Source organism: Pipra filicauda, unplaced genomic scaffold, assembly GCF_003945595.2.
Source record: "Pipra filicauda isolate LSUMZ 115617 unplaced genomic scaffold, ASM394559v2 scaffold1296_size19110_pilon, whole genome shotgun sequence".
Lineage (NCBI taxonomy): Eukaryota > Metazoa > Chordata > Aves > Passeriformes > Pipridae > Pipra > Pipra filicauda.
The window spans coordinates 1-19,110 of NW_024103758.1; the positions used below are offsets into that span (position 1 = coordinate 1).

Below are 19,110 nucleotides of genomic sequence, written 5' to 3' on the forward strand. Positions count from 1 at the left end.
TCCTCTGTGGGGACAGGGACACAAGGGAAAACCTGTTCCTCACTGGGGCCCCCGGCCATGGCCCAGGGCTGTGGTGTCAGGCCGGGGCCGAAGGGCTTGAGGAACTTGAACTCGCTGTTGCCCGAGCCCGTGGTGAGGCTGATCTCGTAGCAGTAGGGGTGGGGCAGGGTCCCTGCAGCAGCTGCCTCGGCCAGGCCGCTCGGCAAGTTGTCGGCCCCGTCAAGCACGTGGGCAGCCTTCAGCTCCTTTCTCTTGCACAGCCTGCGAGCCACGAAGGCTGCTGTGGAGGCGAGGAAGAGCAGGGAGACGGAGACCAAGGCAAGGATCAAGTAGGTGGTGAGGGAGCCGGGCTGGTCGTCGGTGGCGGGGCTGCCGTGCGGTCGGCGCAGGTCGGAGAAGTCCTTGAGCAGGAGTGCGCTGAGAGCGGCGGTGGCTGAGAGGGGTGGGCGGCCGTTGTCTCGCACCAGGACGACGAGCTTGTGCTTGACGCTGTCTCTGTCTGTCACGGGCCTCCTGAGCCTCACCTCGCCGCTTTGGGCAGCCACGGCAAAGAGCCCTGGGTCGGTGGTCCTCCTGAAGCAGTGTTTGTTAGGAGAGCCACGATTTCTGCCCAGAGTCGGCGTCGACGGCCACCACTTTGGAGACGAGGTAGCCCGCCTCAGCCGACACGGGCACCAGCTCGCTGGAGGCCGGGCCGCTGTCGGGCGCCGGGTAGAGCACGAGCGGGGCGTTGTCGTTCTCGTCCAGCACCAGCAGGCGGACGGTGACGTTGGCTCGCAGCGGGGGAGAGCCCGCGTCAGAGGCGCTCACCACCACCTCGCTCTGCCTCAGCTGCTCGTAGTCCAGGGCTCGCAGCACAAACACCTGCCCGCTCTCCGAGTTCACCGACAGGCACGAGCACCAAGGCCGCTCCGCCGCTTGCCCCGCTGACAGCGAATAGGTCACCTTGGCGTTGAGCCCCACGTCGGCATCTGCGGCACTCACGGCTCCAACCAGCACGCTGGGCACATTGTTCTCACGCACGTACATGGTGTACGAGCTCTGGTTGAAGACAGGCGCGTTGTCATTGACGTCCGAGATGGCCACGGTGAAGGTGTGGCTGCTCGTCAGAGGAGGGGAGCCCGCGTCTGCTGCTGTCACCGTCACGATGTACTGAGCCGTCTCCTCGCGGTCCAGGGCACTGACGGTCACCAGCTCGTAGTAATTCTTATAGGCTGGGCGCAGGGAGAAGACGAGCTGATCGTCGAGGGCACAGGAGACCTTGCCGTTGGCCCCGGCATCGCGGTCCCTGACAGTGAAGAGGGCAACGACCGTGCCAGGCGCTGAGTTCTCGGGGAGGGGACTGCTGAAGGAACTGACCACCAGCTCCGGGGCATTGTCATTCACATCCAACACCTCCACCAACACCTTGCAGATTGCTGAAAGGCCCCCCCCATCTCTGGCCTTCACACTGAGTTCATGAGTGTCTGCTGCTTCAAAGTCTAGAGGCTTTGTGAGTTTAATTTCACCCGTTATGGGATCAATGTGAAAGGCTGAGTCACTCTGGCTGAACTGGTAGGAGATGTCTCCATTAACTCCAACATCCCGATCAGTTGCCAACACTGTCAGGACCACAGAGCCCTGTGGTGCGTTTTCCAAAACCTGCACATCATACAGCTCCTGTGTGAAGACTGGAGCGTTGTCATTGGCATCCAGAATTACAATGTGAATTTGGGTGGTCCCACTCCTGGGTGGAGAGCCCCCGTCCACGGCAATGAGACTGAAATGCATCTCTGCCTGCTCCTCTCTGTCTAACGGCTTTTCCAAAACAAGTTCAACATACTTCTTGCCCTTAATCCCGCTCCCATAGGAGACACTAAAGTACTCGTTCTCGGGAGAGATGCTGTATGCCTGGATGCTGTTGCTGCCGATATCAAGGTCCCGGGCAACCTCCAGAGGGAAACGAGAGCCAGGCTCGCTCGTTTCGGGGATGTCAAAAGTGACACTTTCCTCGGGGAAAACGGGTGAATGGTCATTGATGTCGTGCAGGGCCACCTCGACCCGAAAGAACTGCAGCGGGTCGGCCAGCAGCAGCTCGAAGGCGAGCGTGCAGGTGTCGGACTGGGCGCACAGCTGCTCCCGGTCGAGCCTGTCGGCCACGACGAGGCGGCCGCTGGCGCGGTCGAGGCGAAAGTGCTGCCGGCCGTCCTCGGCCAGCAGGCGGGCGCGGCGAGCCGAGAGCTGCGCCGGCGGCAGCGCCGCGTCCTGCGCCAGGTTGCCTACGAGGGAGCCGCTGTCCGCCTCCTCGGCCACGGAGTAGCGGATGGGCTGCGAGCGAGCGAGCGGCACGGAGAGCAAAGCACACACACAAAGCACTTGCCTTGCCATCGCCATGGCCCTCCTCCGGCTCCGGCGGCGGCGGTGTCCGATCTCCTTCTCGCGGATCTCTCGCGTAGTCCCCGCAGAAAGCGGCAGCGGTCGGGTGCCCTTCTGCTCCCTCTGTATTCCGGTCGGTTCGGCAGCCCGGAGTGCAGCCGCGGTGTCCCAGGATGGGCTGGCAGACCCAGCGGTCGCTGCCGCAGCCGCTGCCCGCTCCGCCCGGCTGGGCTGTTGTGAGCTGGGCTGGGCTTGGCTGTGCTGAGCTGGGCTGGGTCGGGCTCGGCGGCGCCTTAGCCGAGACCACCACCCAGCGGTGCGCGCTGGGACTGCGCCCGCCGCCGCCCGCTGCCCGCGCTGCCGCTCGGCCCGGCCCACGGACACGCGCGCACACGCGCGGTGCCGCCGCTCGCCCTCGGCTGAGCCCGGGGCAGGACGCGCGCACATGGAAGCGGGGATGGAAATGCCGACAAGGGTCGGGATGAGCCTTGCGGGGCCGCCGCTGGAGTACGATAACACGGGGAGCAACTGGACGTCCCCCTCGTCTGTTCCTGTTCCCCGCTGCCCACAGCCCGCGGGAAGCCGAGAGCGCTCGGCGCCCGGCACGCGAGTCAGCCCCTTTCGAGAAATGCGGCGGTAAAAGCCGCACAAGTCGTTTCCCATCGCAGGGTGAGGCAGAGGCTGAGCCCGGAAAGACTGACCCGCCTTCCCCGAACCCGCCCGGAGCCTCTGCAGCGGCAGCGCAGCGGTAACAGCACAGGCACGGCACTGAACGCTCTATCGCCTGCATCTCCAGACTCAAGACATGTACCCCCCAACCGTTATCTCACTCAGAGGGCATATTGAGAAAAAAACTCCCAGGCTTTTGAAAAAACTTGGCAGAGCTTTCCCAGAAAGAACTTCCCTACAAAGACTTCTGTCTCCACGCCAGGAATTAAGGTACTCTCTTTATTTCACTTTTACACATTATGTCAGTTTTTACACTCAAGGGTATCCCAGTTTACAGTGTTACAGTTTATATCTTCAGCACAACACAGCGTGAGGCTTTCTGAATATTCCATTCCTCACAGACATCATTCAAAAAATCAGTTATTAGAGATGGTGTGACAGTCCTTTTTAAAAGGAATAGGCACACACTCAAACACTGCTCAAACACAGTTCAGGGAGTAGAAGGGAAAACATCAAGACAGAATGCAAATGTGCTCATACAAAAAAGGAAAGTTATGAGGGGATAGCTTTCCACTTCATTAAGAAGCCTCCAGAATCAGAAACAAGACTCAGGAGAAAAAAATTCAATGTCTTTTCCACCAGTTCATTTTGATTCTGCCTTCAGAAAATGTTCTTTGAAGGACACGTGGAGTTTTCATGCAATGCACCTCAAACACAACAAATATGTTTTCACAACTCTGTACAGTTACAGTCTATCCCAACACTGTTTGTGCTGCTGTGTTGCAAGGAGACAGAACACCCAACCCCTCCTATAGGCCAAAGGAAGACCTTATTGTGCATTTTGCTGCTCTACTCTGCAATAGAGAAAATGTGACTAATGTACTGAAAGGGTCAAAATACCCTCCTTGCCTGCTGGGTTGGCATGGCCTGCATAGCAATGGCAGAATGGGAGCAAATCCCTAATTCATCAGGCAGCACTAGTGATGCTCCAAATGGCCACAGCAGACCTCGATGATCAGGACGGGATCTACATTCGATACCGTACTGATGGGAGCCTTTTCAACCTAAGGTGACTGAAGGCCCACACCAAGACCTTAAACCATCTTGTCTGAGAAGTGCTTTATGCTGATGATGCTGCCCTTGTTGCCCACACAGAAGCAGCTCTGCAGCGTTTAACATCCTGCTTTGCAGATGCTGCTGAGCTCTTTGGGCTGGAGCTCAGCTTGAAGAAGTCAGAAGTTCTCCATCAACCTGCACCTCAGGAAATCCCCCAACATCCCCATATCACCATTGGCCAATCAGAGCTCAAATCAGTCCAGCAGTTTAATTCCCTAGGCAGCCTCATCTCCTCGGATGGTAAGATTGATGGGGAGACAGACAACAGATTAGCAAAGGCATATAGTGCTTTTGGAAAACTTCATAAGAGAGTTTGGTGAAAAAAACACTTGAAGAAAAGAACAAAGATCAGTGTTTACAGAGCCATAGTGCTTTCTACTCTCTTATATGGATGTGAATCAAGGGTCATCTACAGCCACCACCTGCGTCTCCTAGAACGCTTCCATCAACGCTGCCTCCGTATAATCCTAAACATCCACTGGTCAGATTATGTGACTAATACGTCTGTTCTAGAACAAACAAGAATCACAAGTACTGAGGCCATGTTGCTGAGAACACAGCTGTGCTGGGCAGGGCACGTCTCCAGGATGAAGGACCAACCACCGCCTCCCTCAGATCTTGCTTTATGGTGAACTTGCCACCAGCTGCTGCAAGAGAGGAGCCCCAAAGAGGAGATACAAGGACTCCCTGAAACAACATCTCAGCCTTGCCCATATTGATCAACAGAACTGGCCTACTCTGGCCTCCAATCGAGAGGTCTGGAGACACACCATCTATAACGCTGCTGATGCCTTTGAGAACGCAGCAGGGTCACCCTTGAGGAGAAAAGACAACGCAGAAAGAATTGTGTCTTGCAGAATATACCACCTAAGGAGTGTTTCTGCTGTGCCTTTTGCAACTGGATGTGTCTATCTCGTATTGGTCTTTTTAGCCACCAACACGCTTGTAACAAACGTGGGTAGAGCCCTCCCCAAATCTTCGTTCCCGAAGCCCAGCCATGATGATTACTAGTGATGCATAAACAGACATAGTGACAAGAAAGCAAAGGACACAGGGCCCACACATCTCAGACAGACACATCCAGAACCCAAAGAAAAGAAAAAGGAAAGAAAGAGTGCTCTGCTTACACAACACTAGGACAATACTCACAACATCCAAATTTTTCTGAGCGGGGAAAGGTCTTTGTGCATTCCAGCAAGGATGAGATTTCTCTGTCACACTGTGCCATAACCTTACACAAGAGAATAAAAGGTCTACTGTCTTGTGTGACAGCAAGAGAGATAAGATGTTCTCTGAGACTGCTAACCCCATTCCTATAGCCTCTCAGAAATGTTCGAATCAGTTCTGAAACCTTACTACTCTCTCAGTGAAAGAGCTTTGGTCCCTTTATTTTGTTTGCTTCTTGGTTGGAACACAAGCATTCCCTTAACTAGAGTTTCTGGAAACTGGTTATGCCAATTGTAGATTTATTTTGGAGGAACCATTCCCACAGGCTGCAGCCTGCATCCCTGCCTACCACAAGGCATGAAGCCTCTGCCTGTGCTGACCCCGTGCTAGTTAAAGGAAAGACGGTTGAACTGTTCTGCAGAGACAGTCCCAGCATCGTCCGGTGTCACGTCCTCTGTGGGGACAGGGACACAAGGGAAAACCTGTTCCTCACTGGGGCCCCTGGTCATGGCCCAGGGCTGTGGTGGCAGGGCATGGGCAGGGCACTGAACGCTCTATTGCCTGTATCTCCAAACTCAACACATGTACCCACCAAACATTACCTCACTGAAAGGACACACTGAGAAAAAAACTCCCAGACTTTTGAAAAAACTTGGCAGAGCTTTCCCAGAAAGCACTTCTCTACAAAGACTTCTCTCTCCACGCCAGGAATTAAGGTACTCTCTTTATTTCACTCTTACACATTATTTCAGTTTCTACACTCAGGGGTATCCCAGTTTACAATGGTACAGTTTATAACTTCAGCACAACACAGCGTGAGGCTTTCTGGATATTCCATTCCTCACAGACATCATTCAAAAAATCAGTTATTAGAGATGGTGTGACAGTCCTTCTTAAAAGGAATAGGCAAGCAAATGCTCAAACACAGTTCAGGGAGTAGAAGGGAAAAGGTCACCAGAGAATGCAAATGTGCTCACATAAAACTGGAAAGTCATGTGGGGATAGCTTTCCATTCCATTGAGAAGCCTCTGGATTCAGGAAAAACAATGAGGAGGCCAAACTCAATGTCCTTTCCACCAGTTCATTTTGATTCTGCCTTCAGAAAATGTTCTTTGAAGGACATGTGGAGTTTTCATGCAATGCACCTCAAACACAACAAATATGTTTTCACACCTCTGTACAGTTACAGTCTATCCCAACACTCTTTGTGCTGCTGTGTTGCAAGGAGACAGAACACCCAACCCCTCCTATAGGCCAAAGGAAGATCTTATTGTGCATTTTGCTGCTCTACTCTGCAATAGAGAAGATGAGACTGATGTACTGAAAGGGTCAAAATACCCTCCTTGCCTGCTGGGTTGGAATGGCCTGCATAGCAATGGCAGAATGGGAGCAAATCCCTAATTCACCAGGCAGCACTAGTGATGCACAGACAGACACAGTGTCAAGAGAGCAAAGGACACAGGGCCCACACATCTCATCCAGACACATCCAGAACTCAGGAAAGAAAGAGTGCTGTGCTTACACAACACTATGGCATTATTCACAACATCCTAATTTATCTGAGCTGGGAAAAGGCCTCTGTGCATTTCAGCAAGAATGAGATTTCTCTGCCTAGCTACTCCATTCCGTTACAGAAGAGGTCCACTGTCTTGTGTGACAGCAAGAGAGACAAGAGCTTAGCTGGGAGATCTAACCCCATTCTTAAAGCCTGTCAGAAATGGCTGAATCAATCTGAAACCTACTGCTGTCTGAGTGAAAGAGTTTTGGGTCCCTTTATTCTGTTTGCTTCTTGATTTTTAGTGGAACACAAGCATTCCCTGACTTACAGTTTCCCAGAATTTGGTTATGGCAATTGCAAGTACAGATTTACTCTGCAGAAACCATTGCCACAGGCTGCAGCCTGCATCCCTTCCTATCATGAGGCATGAAACCTCTACCTGTGCTGACCCTGTGCTAGTTAAAGGAAAGACGGTTGAACTGTTCTGCAGAGACAGTCCCAGCATCGTCCGGTGTCACGTCCTCTGTGGGGACAGGGACACAAGGGAAAACCTGTTCCTCACTGGGGCCCCCGGCCACGGCCCAGGGCTGTGGTGTCAGGCTGGGGCCAAAGGGCTTGAGGAACTTGAACTCGCTGTTGCCCGAGCCCGTGGTGAGGCTGATCTCGTAGCAGTAGGGGTGGGGCAGGGTCCCTGCAGCAGCTGCCTCGGCCAGGCCGCTCGGCAAGTTGTCGGCCCCGTCAAGCCCGTGGGCAGCCTTCAGCTCCTTTCTCTTGCACAGCCTGCGAGCCACGAAGGCTGCTGTGGAGGCGAGGAAGAGCAGGGAGACGGAGACCAAGGCAAGGATTAAGTAGGTGGTGAGGGAGCCGGGCTGGTCGTCGGTGGCGGGGCTGCCGTGCGGTTGGCGCAGGTCGGAGAAGTCCTTGAGCAGGAGTGCGCTGAGAGCGGCGGTGGCTGAGAGGGGTGGGCGGCCGTTGTCTCGCACCAGGACGACGAGCTTGTGCTTGACGCTGTCTCTGTCTGTCACGGGCCTCCTGAGCCTCACCTCGCCGCTTTGGGCAGCCACGGCAAAGAGCCCGGGGTCGGTGGCCCTGAGCAGGTGGTAGGAGAGCCACGAGTTCTGCCCCGAGTCGGCGTCGACGGCCACCACTTTGGAGACGAGGTAGCCCGCCTCAGCCGACACGGGCACCAGCTCGCTGGAGGCCGGGCCGCTGTCGGGCGCCGGGTAGAGCACGAGCGGGGCGTTGTCGTTCTCGTCCAGCACCAGCAGGCGGACGGTGACGTTGGCTCGCAGCGGAGGAGAGCCCGCGTCAGAGGCGCTCACCACCACCTCGCTCTGCCTCAGCTGCTCGTAGTCCAGGGCTCGCAGCACAAACACCTGCCCGCTCTCTGAGTTCACCGACAGGCACGAGCACCAAGGCCGCTCCGCCGCTTGCCCCGCTGACAGCGAATAGGTCACCTTGGCGTTGAGCCCCACGTCGGCATCTGCGGCACTCACGGCTCCAACCAGCACGCTGGGCACATTGTTCTCACGCACGTACATGGTGTACGAGCTCTGGTTGAAGACAGGCGCGTTGTCATTGACGTCCGAGATGGCCACGGTGAAGGTGTGGCTGCTCGTCAGAGGAGGGGAGCCCGCGTCTGCTGCTGTCACCGTCACGATGTACTGAGCCGTCTCCTCGCGGTCCAGGGCACTGACGGTCACCAGCTCGTAGTAATTCTTATAGGCTGGGCGCAGGGAGAAGACGAGCTGATCGTCGAGGGCACAGGAGACCTTGCCGTTGGCCCCGGCATCGCGGTCCCGGACGGTGAAGAGGGCAACGACCGTGCCGGGCGCTGAGTTCTCGGGGAGGGGACTGCTGAAGGAACTGACCACCAGCTCCGGGGCATTGTCATTCACATCCAACACCTCCACCAACACCTTGCAGATTGCTGAAAGGCCCCCCATCTGTGGCCCTCACACTGAGTTCGTGAGTCTCTGCTGCTTCAAAATCCAGAGGCTTTGTGAGTTTAATTTCACCCGTTACGTGATCAATCTGAAATGCTGAGTCACTCCGACCCACTTCTTCGCTGAACTGGTAGGAGATTTCCCCATTAACTCCTGCATCCCGATCAGTTGCCAGCACAGTCAAAACCACAGAGCCCTCTGGTGCGTTTTCCAAAACCTGCACAGTGTAACGATCCTGTGTGAAGACTGGAGCATTGTCATTGACATCTAAAACGACAATGTGGATTTGGGTGGTCCCGCTCCTGGGTGGAGAGCCGCCATCCACAGCAATGAGACTGAAATCCATCTCTGCCTGCTCCTCTCTGTCTAGAGGCTTTTCCAAGACCAGTTCAACAAATCTGTCGCCATTACTCCGACTTCCATAGGAGACACTAAAGTACTCGTTCTCGGGAGTGATGCTGTATGCCTGGATGCTATTGATGCCAATATCAAAGTCCCGAGCCCCCTGCAGAGGGAAACGAGAGCCTGGGTCGCCCCTTTCGGGGATCTTAAGAGTGACTCGTTCCACGGGAAAAACGGGCGAATGGTCATTGATGTCGTGCAGGGCCACCTCGACCCGAAAGAACTGCAGCGGGTCGGCCAGCAGCAGCTCGAAGGCGAGCGTGCAGGTGTCGGACTGGGCGCACAGCTGCTCCCGGTCGAGCCTGTCGGCCACGACGAGGCGGCCGCTGGCGCGGTCGAGGCGAAAGTGCTGCCGGCCGTCCTCGGCCAGCAGGCGGGCGCGGCGAGCCGAGAGCTGCGCCGGCGGCAGCGCCGCGTCCTGCGCCAGGTTGCCTACGAGGGAGCCGCTGTCCGCCTCCTCGGCCACGGAGTAGCGGATGGGCTGCGAGCGAGCGAGCGCCAGGGAGAGCAAAGCACACACACAAAGCACTTGCCTTGCCATCGCCATGGCCCTCCTCCGGCGGCGGCGGCGGCGGCGGTGTCCGATCTCCTTCTCGCGGATCTCTCGCGTAGTCCCCAACGAAAGCGGCGGCGGTCGGGTGCCTTCCTTCTCCCTCTGTATTCCTGTCGGTTCGGCAGCCCGGAGTGCAGCCGCGGTGTGCCAGGCTCGGCTGGCAGACCCAGCGGTCGCTGCCGCAGCCGCTGCCCGCTCCGCCCGGCTGGGCTGTTGTGAGCTGGGCTGGGCTTGGCTGTGCTGAGCTGGGCTGGGTCGGGCTCGGCGGCGCCTTAGCCGAGACCACCACCCAGCGGTGCGCGCTGGGACTGCGCCCGCCGCCGCCCGCTGCCCGCGCTGCCGCTCGGCCCGGCCCACGGACACGCGCGCACACGCGCGGTGCCGCCGCTCGCCCTCGGCTGAGCCCAGGGCAGGACGCGCGCACATGGAAGCGGGGATGGAATTGCCGGCAAGGGTCGGGATGAGCACTAAGGAGCCGCCGCTTTACTCCAAGCACACGGATAGAGTCAGCACCTGTCCCGCGTCTGTCCGCCCTCCCCGCTCCCCCCTGCCCACAGTCCTCGGGGAACCGTGAGTCTCTGCTCCTGGCAGAAGCGTCCGCGCCCTTCGAGAAACGCAGCGGTAAAAGCAGCACAAGGCGTTTCCCACTGCAGCGTGAGGCAGAACCTGAGCCCGGAAAGACTGATCCACTTTCCCAGAAGATACCACCTGGCCCGGAGCCTCCGCAGTGGCAGCGCAGCGGTAACAGCACGGACACGGCACTGAACGCTCTATCGCCTGCATCTCCAAGCTCTAGATACATATGCACTCACCCAACATCATCTCAATAAATGGACAAAACGAAAAAAACCTCCCAGACTTTTTAAAAAGCTTGACAGACTTTTCCCGAACGAATGATTCTACAAAAGATTCTTCCACACAAGGAATTAAGGTACTCTCTTTATTTCTCAATTACACATTATTTCAGTATTTACACTCAGGGGTATCCCAGTTTAGAATGTTACAGTTTAAAACTTCATCACAACACAGGCAGTGTGAGGCTTTCTGAATATTCTGTGCATCACACACATTAGTAAAGGTATCAGTTACTACAGATGGGGTGACAGTCCTTAAAAGGAACGGGCAAAAAAATGCTAAAGCCCAGTTCAGGGAGTACAAGGAAAAAGGACCTAAAGGAGAACATGAATGCTCTCACACAAACCCAGAAAAGTATGCTGGGACAGCTTCCCAGTTCAATTCTGCGGAATCCAGGAACATCAATGAGAAGATTAAAGCCAAAGTCCTTTTCACAAGCTCATCTTGATTGTATCTTCAGAAAAATGCTCTTTGAAGGACATTTGGAGTTTTCATGCAATGCACCCAAAAACAATGAACATGTTTTAATAACTCTGTACAGTTGCAGCCCACCCCAACACCATTTGTGCTACTGTACTGCAAAAAGACAGAACAGCCAATCCCCTCTTATTGGTCAAAGGAAGATCTTACTGTGCATTTTTCTGCTCTTCTCTGAAGACGAGACCTCTGTACTCAAAGTATCAAAATACCCTCCTTGCCTGCTGAGCTGGAATTGCCTGCTTTGCAATGGCTGAATGGCAGGAATTCCTGATTCAGCGGGCAACACCAGTGAACATTAGGAAACACACAGTGGTTGTGTTGACTGACATAGTGACAAGAAAGCAAAGCACACAGAGCCCATATATGTCAGACAGAAACATCCAGAACGCAGGAAAGAAAGAGCTTGGTGCTCACATGCAACTGTGACACAGCACTGACAACTTCCCAGCACTGACCTGAGCTGGGCAAAGGTCACTGTGAATTTCAGAAAGGATGAGGTTTGCCTGTCTCATTTTCTGTGCCATAGTGTTATAGAACAGAATTAAAGATCCACTGTCTTGTCTGATAGCAGGAGAGACAAGAGCTTAGCTGGAACTGCTAACCCCATTCTTAAAGCCTCTCAGGAATGGCCTTAAAAGACCTGAAACATATGAATGTCTGAGTGAAAGAGCTCTGGCCCCCTTCATTCTGTTTCTTTCTTGGGGTTTAGTGGAACACAAGCATGGCATGGCCTGCATAGCAATGGCTGAATGGGAGCAAATGCCTAATTCACCAGGCAGCACTAGTGATGCACAGACAGACACAGTGACAAGAGAGCAAAGGACACAGGGCCCACACATCTCAGACAGACACATCCAGAACCCAGGAAAGAAAGAGTGCTGTGCTTCCACAACACTAGGACGACACTCACAACATCCTAATTTATCTGAGCTGGGAAAAGGCCTCTGTGAATTTCAGTGAGAATGAGATTTCTCTGCCCAGCTGTTCCATTCCATTACAGAAGAGGTCTACTGTCTTGTGTGACAGCAAAAGAGACAAGAGCTTGGCTGGGAGTGGTAACCCCATTCTCAAAGCCTGTCAGAAATGGCTGAATCAGGTCTGAAATCTACTACTGTCTGACTGAAAGAGATTTTGTTCCCTTTATTCTGTTTGCTTCTTGGTTGTCAGTGGAACACAAGCATTCCCTGACTTACAATTTACTAGAATTTGGTTCTGCCAATTGCAAATACAGATTTCCTCTGGAGGAACCATTCCTACAGGCTGGTATCTCAGACAGAGACATTCAGAACCCAGGAAAGCAAGAGCCCTGTGCTCACACGACATTGAGACACTGCGTTCACAACATTGCTGAGCTGGAAAAATGTCTTTATGCATTTCAGAGAGGATGAGATTTGTGTACCCAACTGTGCCATTCTGTTACAGAAGAGCCCATGGTCTTATCTGACAGCAAGAGAGACAAGAGCTTAGCTGGGAGAGCTAACCCCATTCTTAAAGCCTGTCAGAAATGGCTGAATCAGTTCTGAAACCTACAACTGTCTGAGTGAAAGAGCTTTAGGACCCTTTATTCTCTATGCTTCTTGGTTTTTAGTGAAACACAAGTATTCCCTGATTTACAATTTCTGGAAAATGGTTATGCCAATTGCAAATACAGATTTATCTTGGAGGAACCAAACCCACAGGCTGCAGCCTGCACCCCTTCCTACCACGAGGCATGAAACCTCTGGCTGTGACGACCCCGTTCTAATTAAAGGAAAGTCTGTTGAACTGTTCTGCAGAGACAGTCCCAGCATCGTCCGGTGTCACGTCCTCTGTGGGGACAGGGACACAAGGGAAAACCTGTTCCTCACTGGGGCCTCCGGCCATGGCCCAGGGCTGTGGTGTCAGGCTGGGGCCGAAGGGCTTGAGGAACTTGAACTCGCTGTTGCCCGAGCCCGTGGTGAGGCTGATCTCGTAGCAGTAGGGGTGGGGCAGGGTCCCTGCAGCAGCTGCCTCGGCCAGGCCGCTCGGCAAGTTGTCGGCCCCGTCAAGCACGTGGGCAGCCTTCAGCTCCTTTCTCTTGCACAGCCTGCGAGCCACGAAGGCTGCTGTGGAGCCAAGGAAGAGCAGGGAGACAGAGACCAAGGCAAGGATCAAGTAGGTGGTGAGGGAGCCGGGCTGGTCGTCGGTGGCGGGGCTGCCGTGCGGTTGGCGCAGGTCGGAGAAGTCCTTGAGCAGGAGTGCGCTGAGAGCGGCGGTGGCTGAGAGGGGTGGGCGGCCGTTGTCTCGCACCAGGACGACGAGCTTGTGCTTGACGCTGTCTCTGTCTGTCACGGGCCTCCTGAGCCTCACCTCGCCGCTTTGGGCAGCCACGGCAAAGAGCCCGGGGTCGGTGGCCCTGAGCAGGTGGTAGGAGAGCCACGAGTTCTGCCCCGAGTCGGCGTCGACGGCCACCACTTTGGAGACGAGGTAGCCCGCCTCAGCCGACACGGGCACCAGCTCGCTGGAGGCCGGGCCGCTGTCGGGCGCCGGGTAGAGCACGAGCGGGGCGTTGTCGTTCTCGTCCAGCACCAGCAGGCGGACGGTGACGTTGGCTCGCAGCGGGGGAGAGCCCGCGTCAGAGGCGCTCACCACCACCTCGCTCTGCCTCAGCTGCTCGTAGTCCAGGGCTCGCAGCACAAACACCTGCCCGCTCTCCGAGTTCACCGACAGGCACGAGCACCAAGGCCGCTCCGCCGCTTGCCCCGCTGACAGCGAATAGGTCACCTTGGCGTTGAGCCCCACGTCGGCATCTGCGGCACTCACGGCTCCAACCAGCACGCTGGGCACATTGTTCTCACGCACGTACATGGTGTACGAGCTCTGGGTGAAGACAGGCGCGTTGTCATTGACGTCCGAGATGGCCACGGTGAAGGTGTGGCTGCTCGTCAGAGGAGGGGAGCCCGCGTCTGCTGCTGTCACCGTCACGATGTACTGAGCCGTCTCCTCGCGGTCCAGGGCACTGACGGTCACCAGCTCATAGTAATTCTTATAGGCTGGGCGCAGGGAGAAGACGAGCTGATCGTCGAGGGCACAGGAGACCTTGCCGTTGGCCCCAGCATCGCGGTCCCTGACGGTGAAGAGGGCAACGACCGTGCCGGGCGCTGAGTTCTCGGGGAGGGGACTGCTGAAGGAACTGACCACCAGCTCCGGGGCATTGTCATTCACATCCAACACCTCCACCAACACCTTGCAGATTGCGGAAAGGCCCCCTCCATCTGTGGCCCTCACAGTGAGTTCGTGAGTCTCTGCTGCCTCAAAGTCCAGTGGCTTTCGAAGTTTAATTTCTCCTGTTGTGGAATCAATCTCAAACAATGATTCACTCGGGCTAACTGCTTCACTGAATTGGTAGGAGATGTCTCCATTAATTCCTGCATCCTGATCAGTTGCCAACACAGTCAGAAGCACAGAACCCGTTGGTACGTTTTCTACAACCTTCCCTATGTACTCCTCCTGTGTGAAGATTGGAGCATTGTCATTGACATCTAGGACAACAATATGGACTTGGGTGGTCCCACTCCTGGGAGGAGAGCCCCCATCCACAGCAATGACACTGAAATGCATCTCTGCCTGCTCCTCTCTATCTAGAGGCTTTTCCAAGACCAGTTCGATAGACTTCTTGCCTGTAACCCGACTGTCATAGGAGACACTAAAGTACTCGTTCTCGGGAGAGATGCTGTATGCCTGTACGTTGTTGCTGCCAACATCAAGGTCCCGAGCAACCTCCAGAGGGAAACGAGAGCCTGGGTCACTCTTTTCGGGGATCTTAAAAGTGACTCGTTCAGCAGGGAAAACGGGCGAATGGTCATTGATGTCTTGCAGGGCCACCTCGACCCGAAAGAACTGCAGCGGGTCGGCCAGCAGCAGCTCGAAGGCGAGCGTGCAGGTGTCGGACTGGGCGCACAGCTGCTCCCGGTCGAGCCTGTCGGCCACGACGAGGCGGCCGCTGGCGCGGTCGAGGCGAAAGTGCTGCCGGCCGTCCTCGGCCAGCAGGCGGGCGCGGCGAGCCGAGAGCTGCGCCGGCGGCAGCGCCGCGTCCTGCGCCAGGTTGCCTACGAGGGAGCCGCTGTCCGCCTCCTCGGCCACGGAGTAGCGGATGGGCTGCGAGCGAGCGAGCGGCAGGGAGAGCAAAGCACACACACAAAGCACTTGCCTTGCCATCGCCATGGCCCTCCTCCGGCTCCGGCGGCGGCGGCGGTGTCCGATCTCCTTCTCGCGGGTCTCTCGCGTAGTCCCCAACGAAAGCGGCAGCGGTCGGGTGCCCTTCTGCTCCCTCTGTATTCCAGTCGGTTCCGCAGCCCGGAGTGCAGCCGCGGTGTGCCAGGCTCGGCTGGCAGACCCAGCGGTCGCTGCCGCAGCCGCTGCCCGCTCCGCCCGGCTGGGCTGTTGTGAGCTGGGCTGGGCTTGGCTGTGCTGAGCTGGGCTGGGTCGGGCTCGGCGGCGCCTTAGCCGAGACCACCACCCAGCGGTGCGCGCTGGGACTGCGCCCGCCGCCGCCCGCTGCCCGCGCTGCCGCTCGGCCCGGCCCACGGACACGCGCGCACACGCGCGGTGCCGCCGCTCGCCCTCGGCTGAGCCCGGGGCAGGACGCGCGCACATCAAAGCGGGGATAGAAGTGCCGGCAAGGGTCGGGATGAGCCATGAGGAGCCGCCGCTTTACTCCGAACGCACGGAGAGCTCCGTCACCTGTCCCGAGTCTGTCCGCGCTCCCCGCTGCCCCCAGCCCGCGGGAAGTCCTGAGCTCCCTGCTGCTGACACGCGAGTCAGTGCCTTTTGAGAAACGCGGCAATAAAAGTCTCAGAAGGCTTTTACCAATGCAGCGTGAGGCAGAGGCTGAGCTCGGAAAGACTGACCCGCCTTCCCGGAACAGACAAACTGGCCCGGAGCCTCCGCAGTGGCAGCGCAGCGGTAACAGCAGGAGCACGGCATTGAACACTCTATCGACAGCATCGCCACGCTCTAGACACATAGGGACCCACCCAACATTACCTCAGTAAACAGACAAAACGAGAAAAAACCTCCCACACTTTTGAAAAACCTTGACAGAGCTTTCCCGAATGAACGATTCTACAAAAGACTTCTTTCTCCACGCGAGGACTTAAGGTACTCTCTTTATCTCACTCTTACACATTATTTCAGTTTTACACTCAGGGGTATCCCTGAGTGTAATGTTAAAATGTTACACTTTAAAACTTCAGCACAACACAGACAGTGTGAGGCTTTCTGAATATTCCGTGCATCACACACATTATTAAAGGTATCAGTTACTATAGATGGTGTGACAATCCTTCTTAAAAGGAACAGGCAAAAAAATGCTCTAACTCAGTTCAGGGAGTACAAAGAAAAAGGGCCAAAAAGGAGAATGCAAAGACTCTAATACAAACCCAGAAAGTCATGCTGGGACAGCTTCCCAGTTCAATTCCGCTGAATTCAGGAACAACAATGAGAAGACCAAACTCAAAGTCCTTTTCACAAGCTCATCTTGATTCAGAAAATTCTCTTGGAGGTACACAAGGAGTTTTTATGCAATGCAACCAAAGACAATGAACAGGTTTTCACATCTCTGTAGAGATACAGTCTACCTCAACACTGTTTGTGCTACTGTACTGCAAGCAGACAGAACACCCAATCCCCTCTTACCGGTCAAAATATAGATCCTATTGTGCATTTTGCTGCTCTTCTCTGACACAAAGAAGATGAGACCTCTGTACTCAAAGGGTCAAGATACCCTCCTTGTCCGCTGAGCTGGAATTGCCAGATCTCTGAGCTGGAATTGCCTGCTTTGCAATGACTGAGTAACAGGAATTCCCTGATTCACCGGGCAACACCAGTGAACATTAGGAAACACACAGTGTCTGTATTGACTGACACAGTGACAAGAAAGTAAAGTGCACAGAGCCCATGTATTTTATCCAGAAACATCTGGAACCCAGGAAAGGAAGAGCTTGGTGCTCACATGGCATTGTTACACAGCAATGACAATTTATTTACTTTCCTGAGCTGGGAAAAGGTCATTGTGCATTTAAGCAAGGATGAAGTTTGTCTGTCCCACTGTTTGTGCCATACTGTTACAAAACAAAATTAAAGGTCCACAGACTTGTCTGACAGCAAGAGAGAAAAGAGCTTAGCTGGGAGAGTGAAAAGCATTCTTAAAGCCTCTCAGGAATGGCCTTAACAGACTTGAAGCATATGAATGTCTGAGTGAAACAGTTTGTGTTCCTTTATTCTGTTTGCTTATTGATTTTTAGTGGAAACAATCAGATTCTGGCTTACAATTTCTGGAAACTGGTTAAGCCAATTGCAAATACAAATTCCCTCTAAAGGAACCATTGCCACAGGCTGCAGCCTGCATCCCTGCCTACCACGACACATGAAGCCTCTGCCTGTGCTGACCCCGTGCTAGTTGAAGGAAAGACGGTTGAACTGTTCTGCAGAGACAGTCCCAGCATCGTCCGGTGTCACGTCCTCTGTGGGGACAGGGACACAATGGGAAAACCTGTTCCTCACTGGGGCCCCCGGCCATGGCCCAGGGCTGTGGTGGCAGGCTGGGGACGAAGGGACTGGGATACACTCAGGTGTATCCCAGTTTAGAATGTTACACTTTAAAACTTCAGCACAACACAGACAATGTGAGACTTTCTGAATATTCCATGCATCACACAAATTATTAAAGCTATCAGTTACTATAGATGGCGTGACAGTCCTTAAAAGGAGCAGGCAAAAAAGGCTCAAACCCAATTCAGGGAGTACAAGGAAAAAGGGCCTAAAGGAGAATGCAAATGCTCTAACACAAACACAGAAAGTCATGCTGGGACAGCATCCAAGTTAAATTCTGCTGAATGCAGGAGCAGCAATGAGGAGATCAAACTCAAAGTCGTTTTCACAAGCTCATCTTGATTGTACTTTCAGAAAATGCTCTTTGAAGGACATTTGGAGTTTTCATGCAATGCACCCAAAGACAATGAACAGGTTTTCACATCTCTGTACAGATATCGTCTACCCCAACAATGTTTGTGCCGCTGTACTGCAAAGAGATAGAACACCCAATCCCCTCTTATCGGCCAAAGGAAGATCTTAGTGTGCATTTCCTTGCTCTTCTCTGACATAAAGAACATGAATCCTCTGTACTCGAAGGGTCAAAATACCCTCCTTGCCTGCTGAGCTGGAATTACCTGCTTTCCAAAGGCTGAGTGACAGGAATTCCCTGATTCAGCGGGCAACACCAGTGAACATTAGGAAACACACAGTGGCTGTATTGACTGACATAGTGACAAGAAAGTGAAGTGCACAGAGCCCAGATATCTGAGACAGAGACATCCGGAACGCAGGAAAGAAAGGGCTTGGTGCTCACACGCAATTGTGGCACAGCACTGACCATTTCCTTACTTTTCTGAGCTGGGAAAAGGCCTTTGTGCATTTCAGCAAGGATGAGCTTTGTCTGTCCCACTGTTTGTGCCATACTGTTACAGAACAGAATTAAAGATCCACTGTCTTGTCTGACAGCAAGTGAGACAAGAGCTTAGCTGGGAGAGCTAACCCCATTCTTAAAGCCTCACAGGAATGGCCTTAACAGACTTGAAACATATGAATGTCTGAGTGCAAGAGTTTATGCTCCCTTTGTTCTGTTTCCTTGTTGGTTTTAAGGGGAATGCAATCATATTCTGACTTAAAATTTTCCAGAACGTTGTTAAGCCAATCACAAATACAGATTTCCTCTAAAGGAACCATTCCCATAGGCTGCATACTGCATCTCTGCCTTCCAGGAGGCATGAAACCTATGCCTATGCTGACCCCGTGCCTATGCCGTGCTAGTTAAAGGAAAGACGGTTGAACTGTTCTGCAGAGACAGTCCCAGCATCGTCCGGTGTCACGTCCTCTGTGGGGACAGGGACACAAGGGAAAACCTGTTCCTCACTGGGGCCCCCGCCCGTGGCCCAGGGCTGTGGTGTCAGGCTGGGGCCGAAGGGCTTGAGGAACTTGAACTCGCTGTTGCCCGAGCCCGTGGTGAGGCTGATCTCGTAGCAGTAGGGGTGGGGCAGGGTCCCTGCAGCAGC

General features: G+C 54.6%; 1 protein-coding gene and 2 pseudogenes across 1 annotated transcript; all 3 read right to left on the reverse strand.

Annotated features, from left to right (window-relative positions):
• Positions 1–43: 43 nt before the first annotated feature.
• Positions 44–2,817, reverse strand: LOC120322458 (annotated as a pseudogene).
• Positions 2,818–6,018: 3,201 nt separating this feature from the next.
• On the reverse strand, positions 6,019–10,080 carry LOC113991388 (annotated as a pseudogene).
• Positions 10,081–10,935: 855 nt separating this feature from the next.
• LOC113993340 (protocadherin beta-15-like) lies at positions 10,936–15,655 on the reverse strand. Its single transcript, XM_039390962.1, has one exon. The coding sequence runs from the start codon at positions 15,653–15,655 to the stop codon at positions 12,782–12,784; it is 2,874 nt and encodes a 957-aa protein (XP_039246896.1). The 3' UTR covers positions 10,936–12,781.
• Between the last annotated feature and the right edge of the window lie 3,455 nt (positions 15,656–19,110).

Excerpts from the sequence above, each read along its gene's own strand:
- LOC113993340 (XM_039390962.1), bottom strand. The coding sequence starts at position 15,655 with ATGTGCGCGCGTCCTGCCCCGGGCTCAGCCGAGGGCGAGCGGCGGCAC.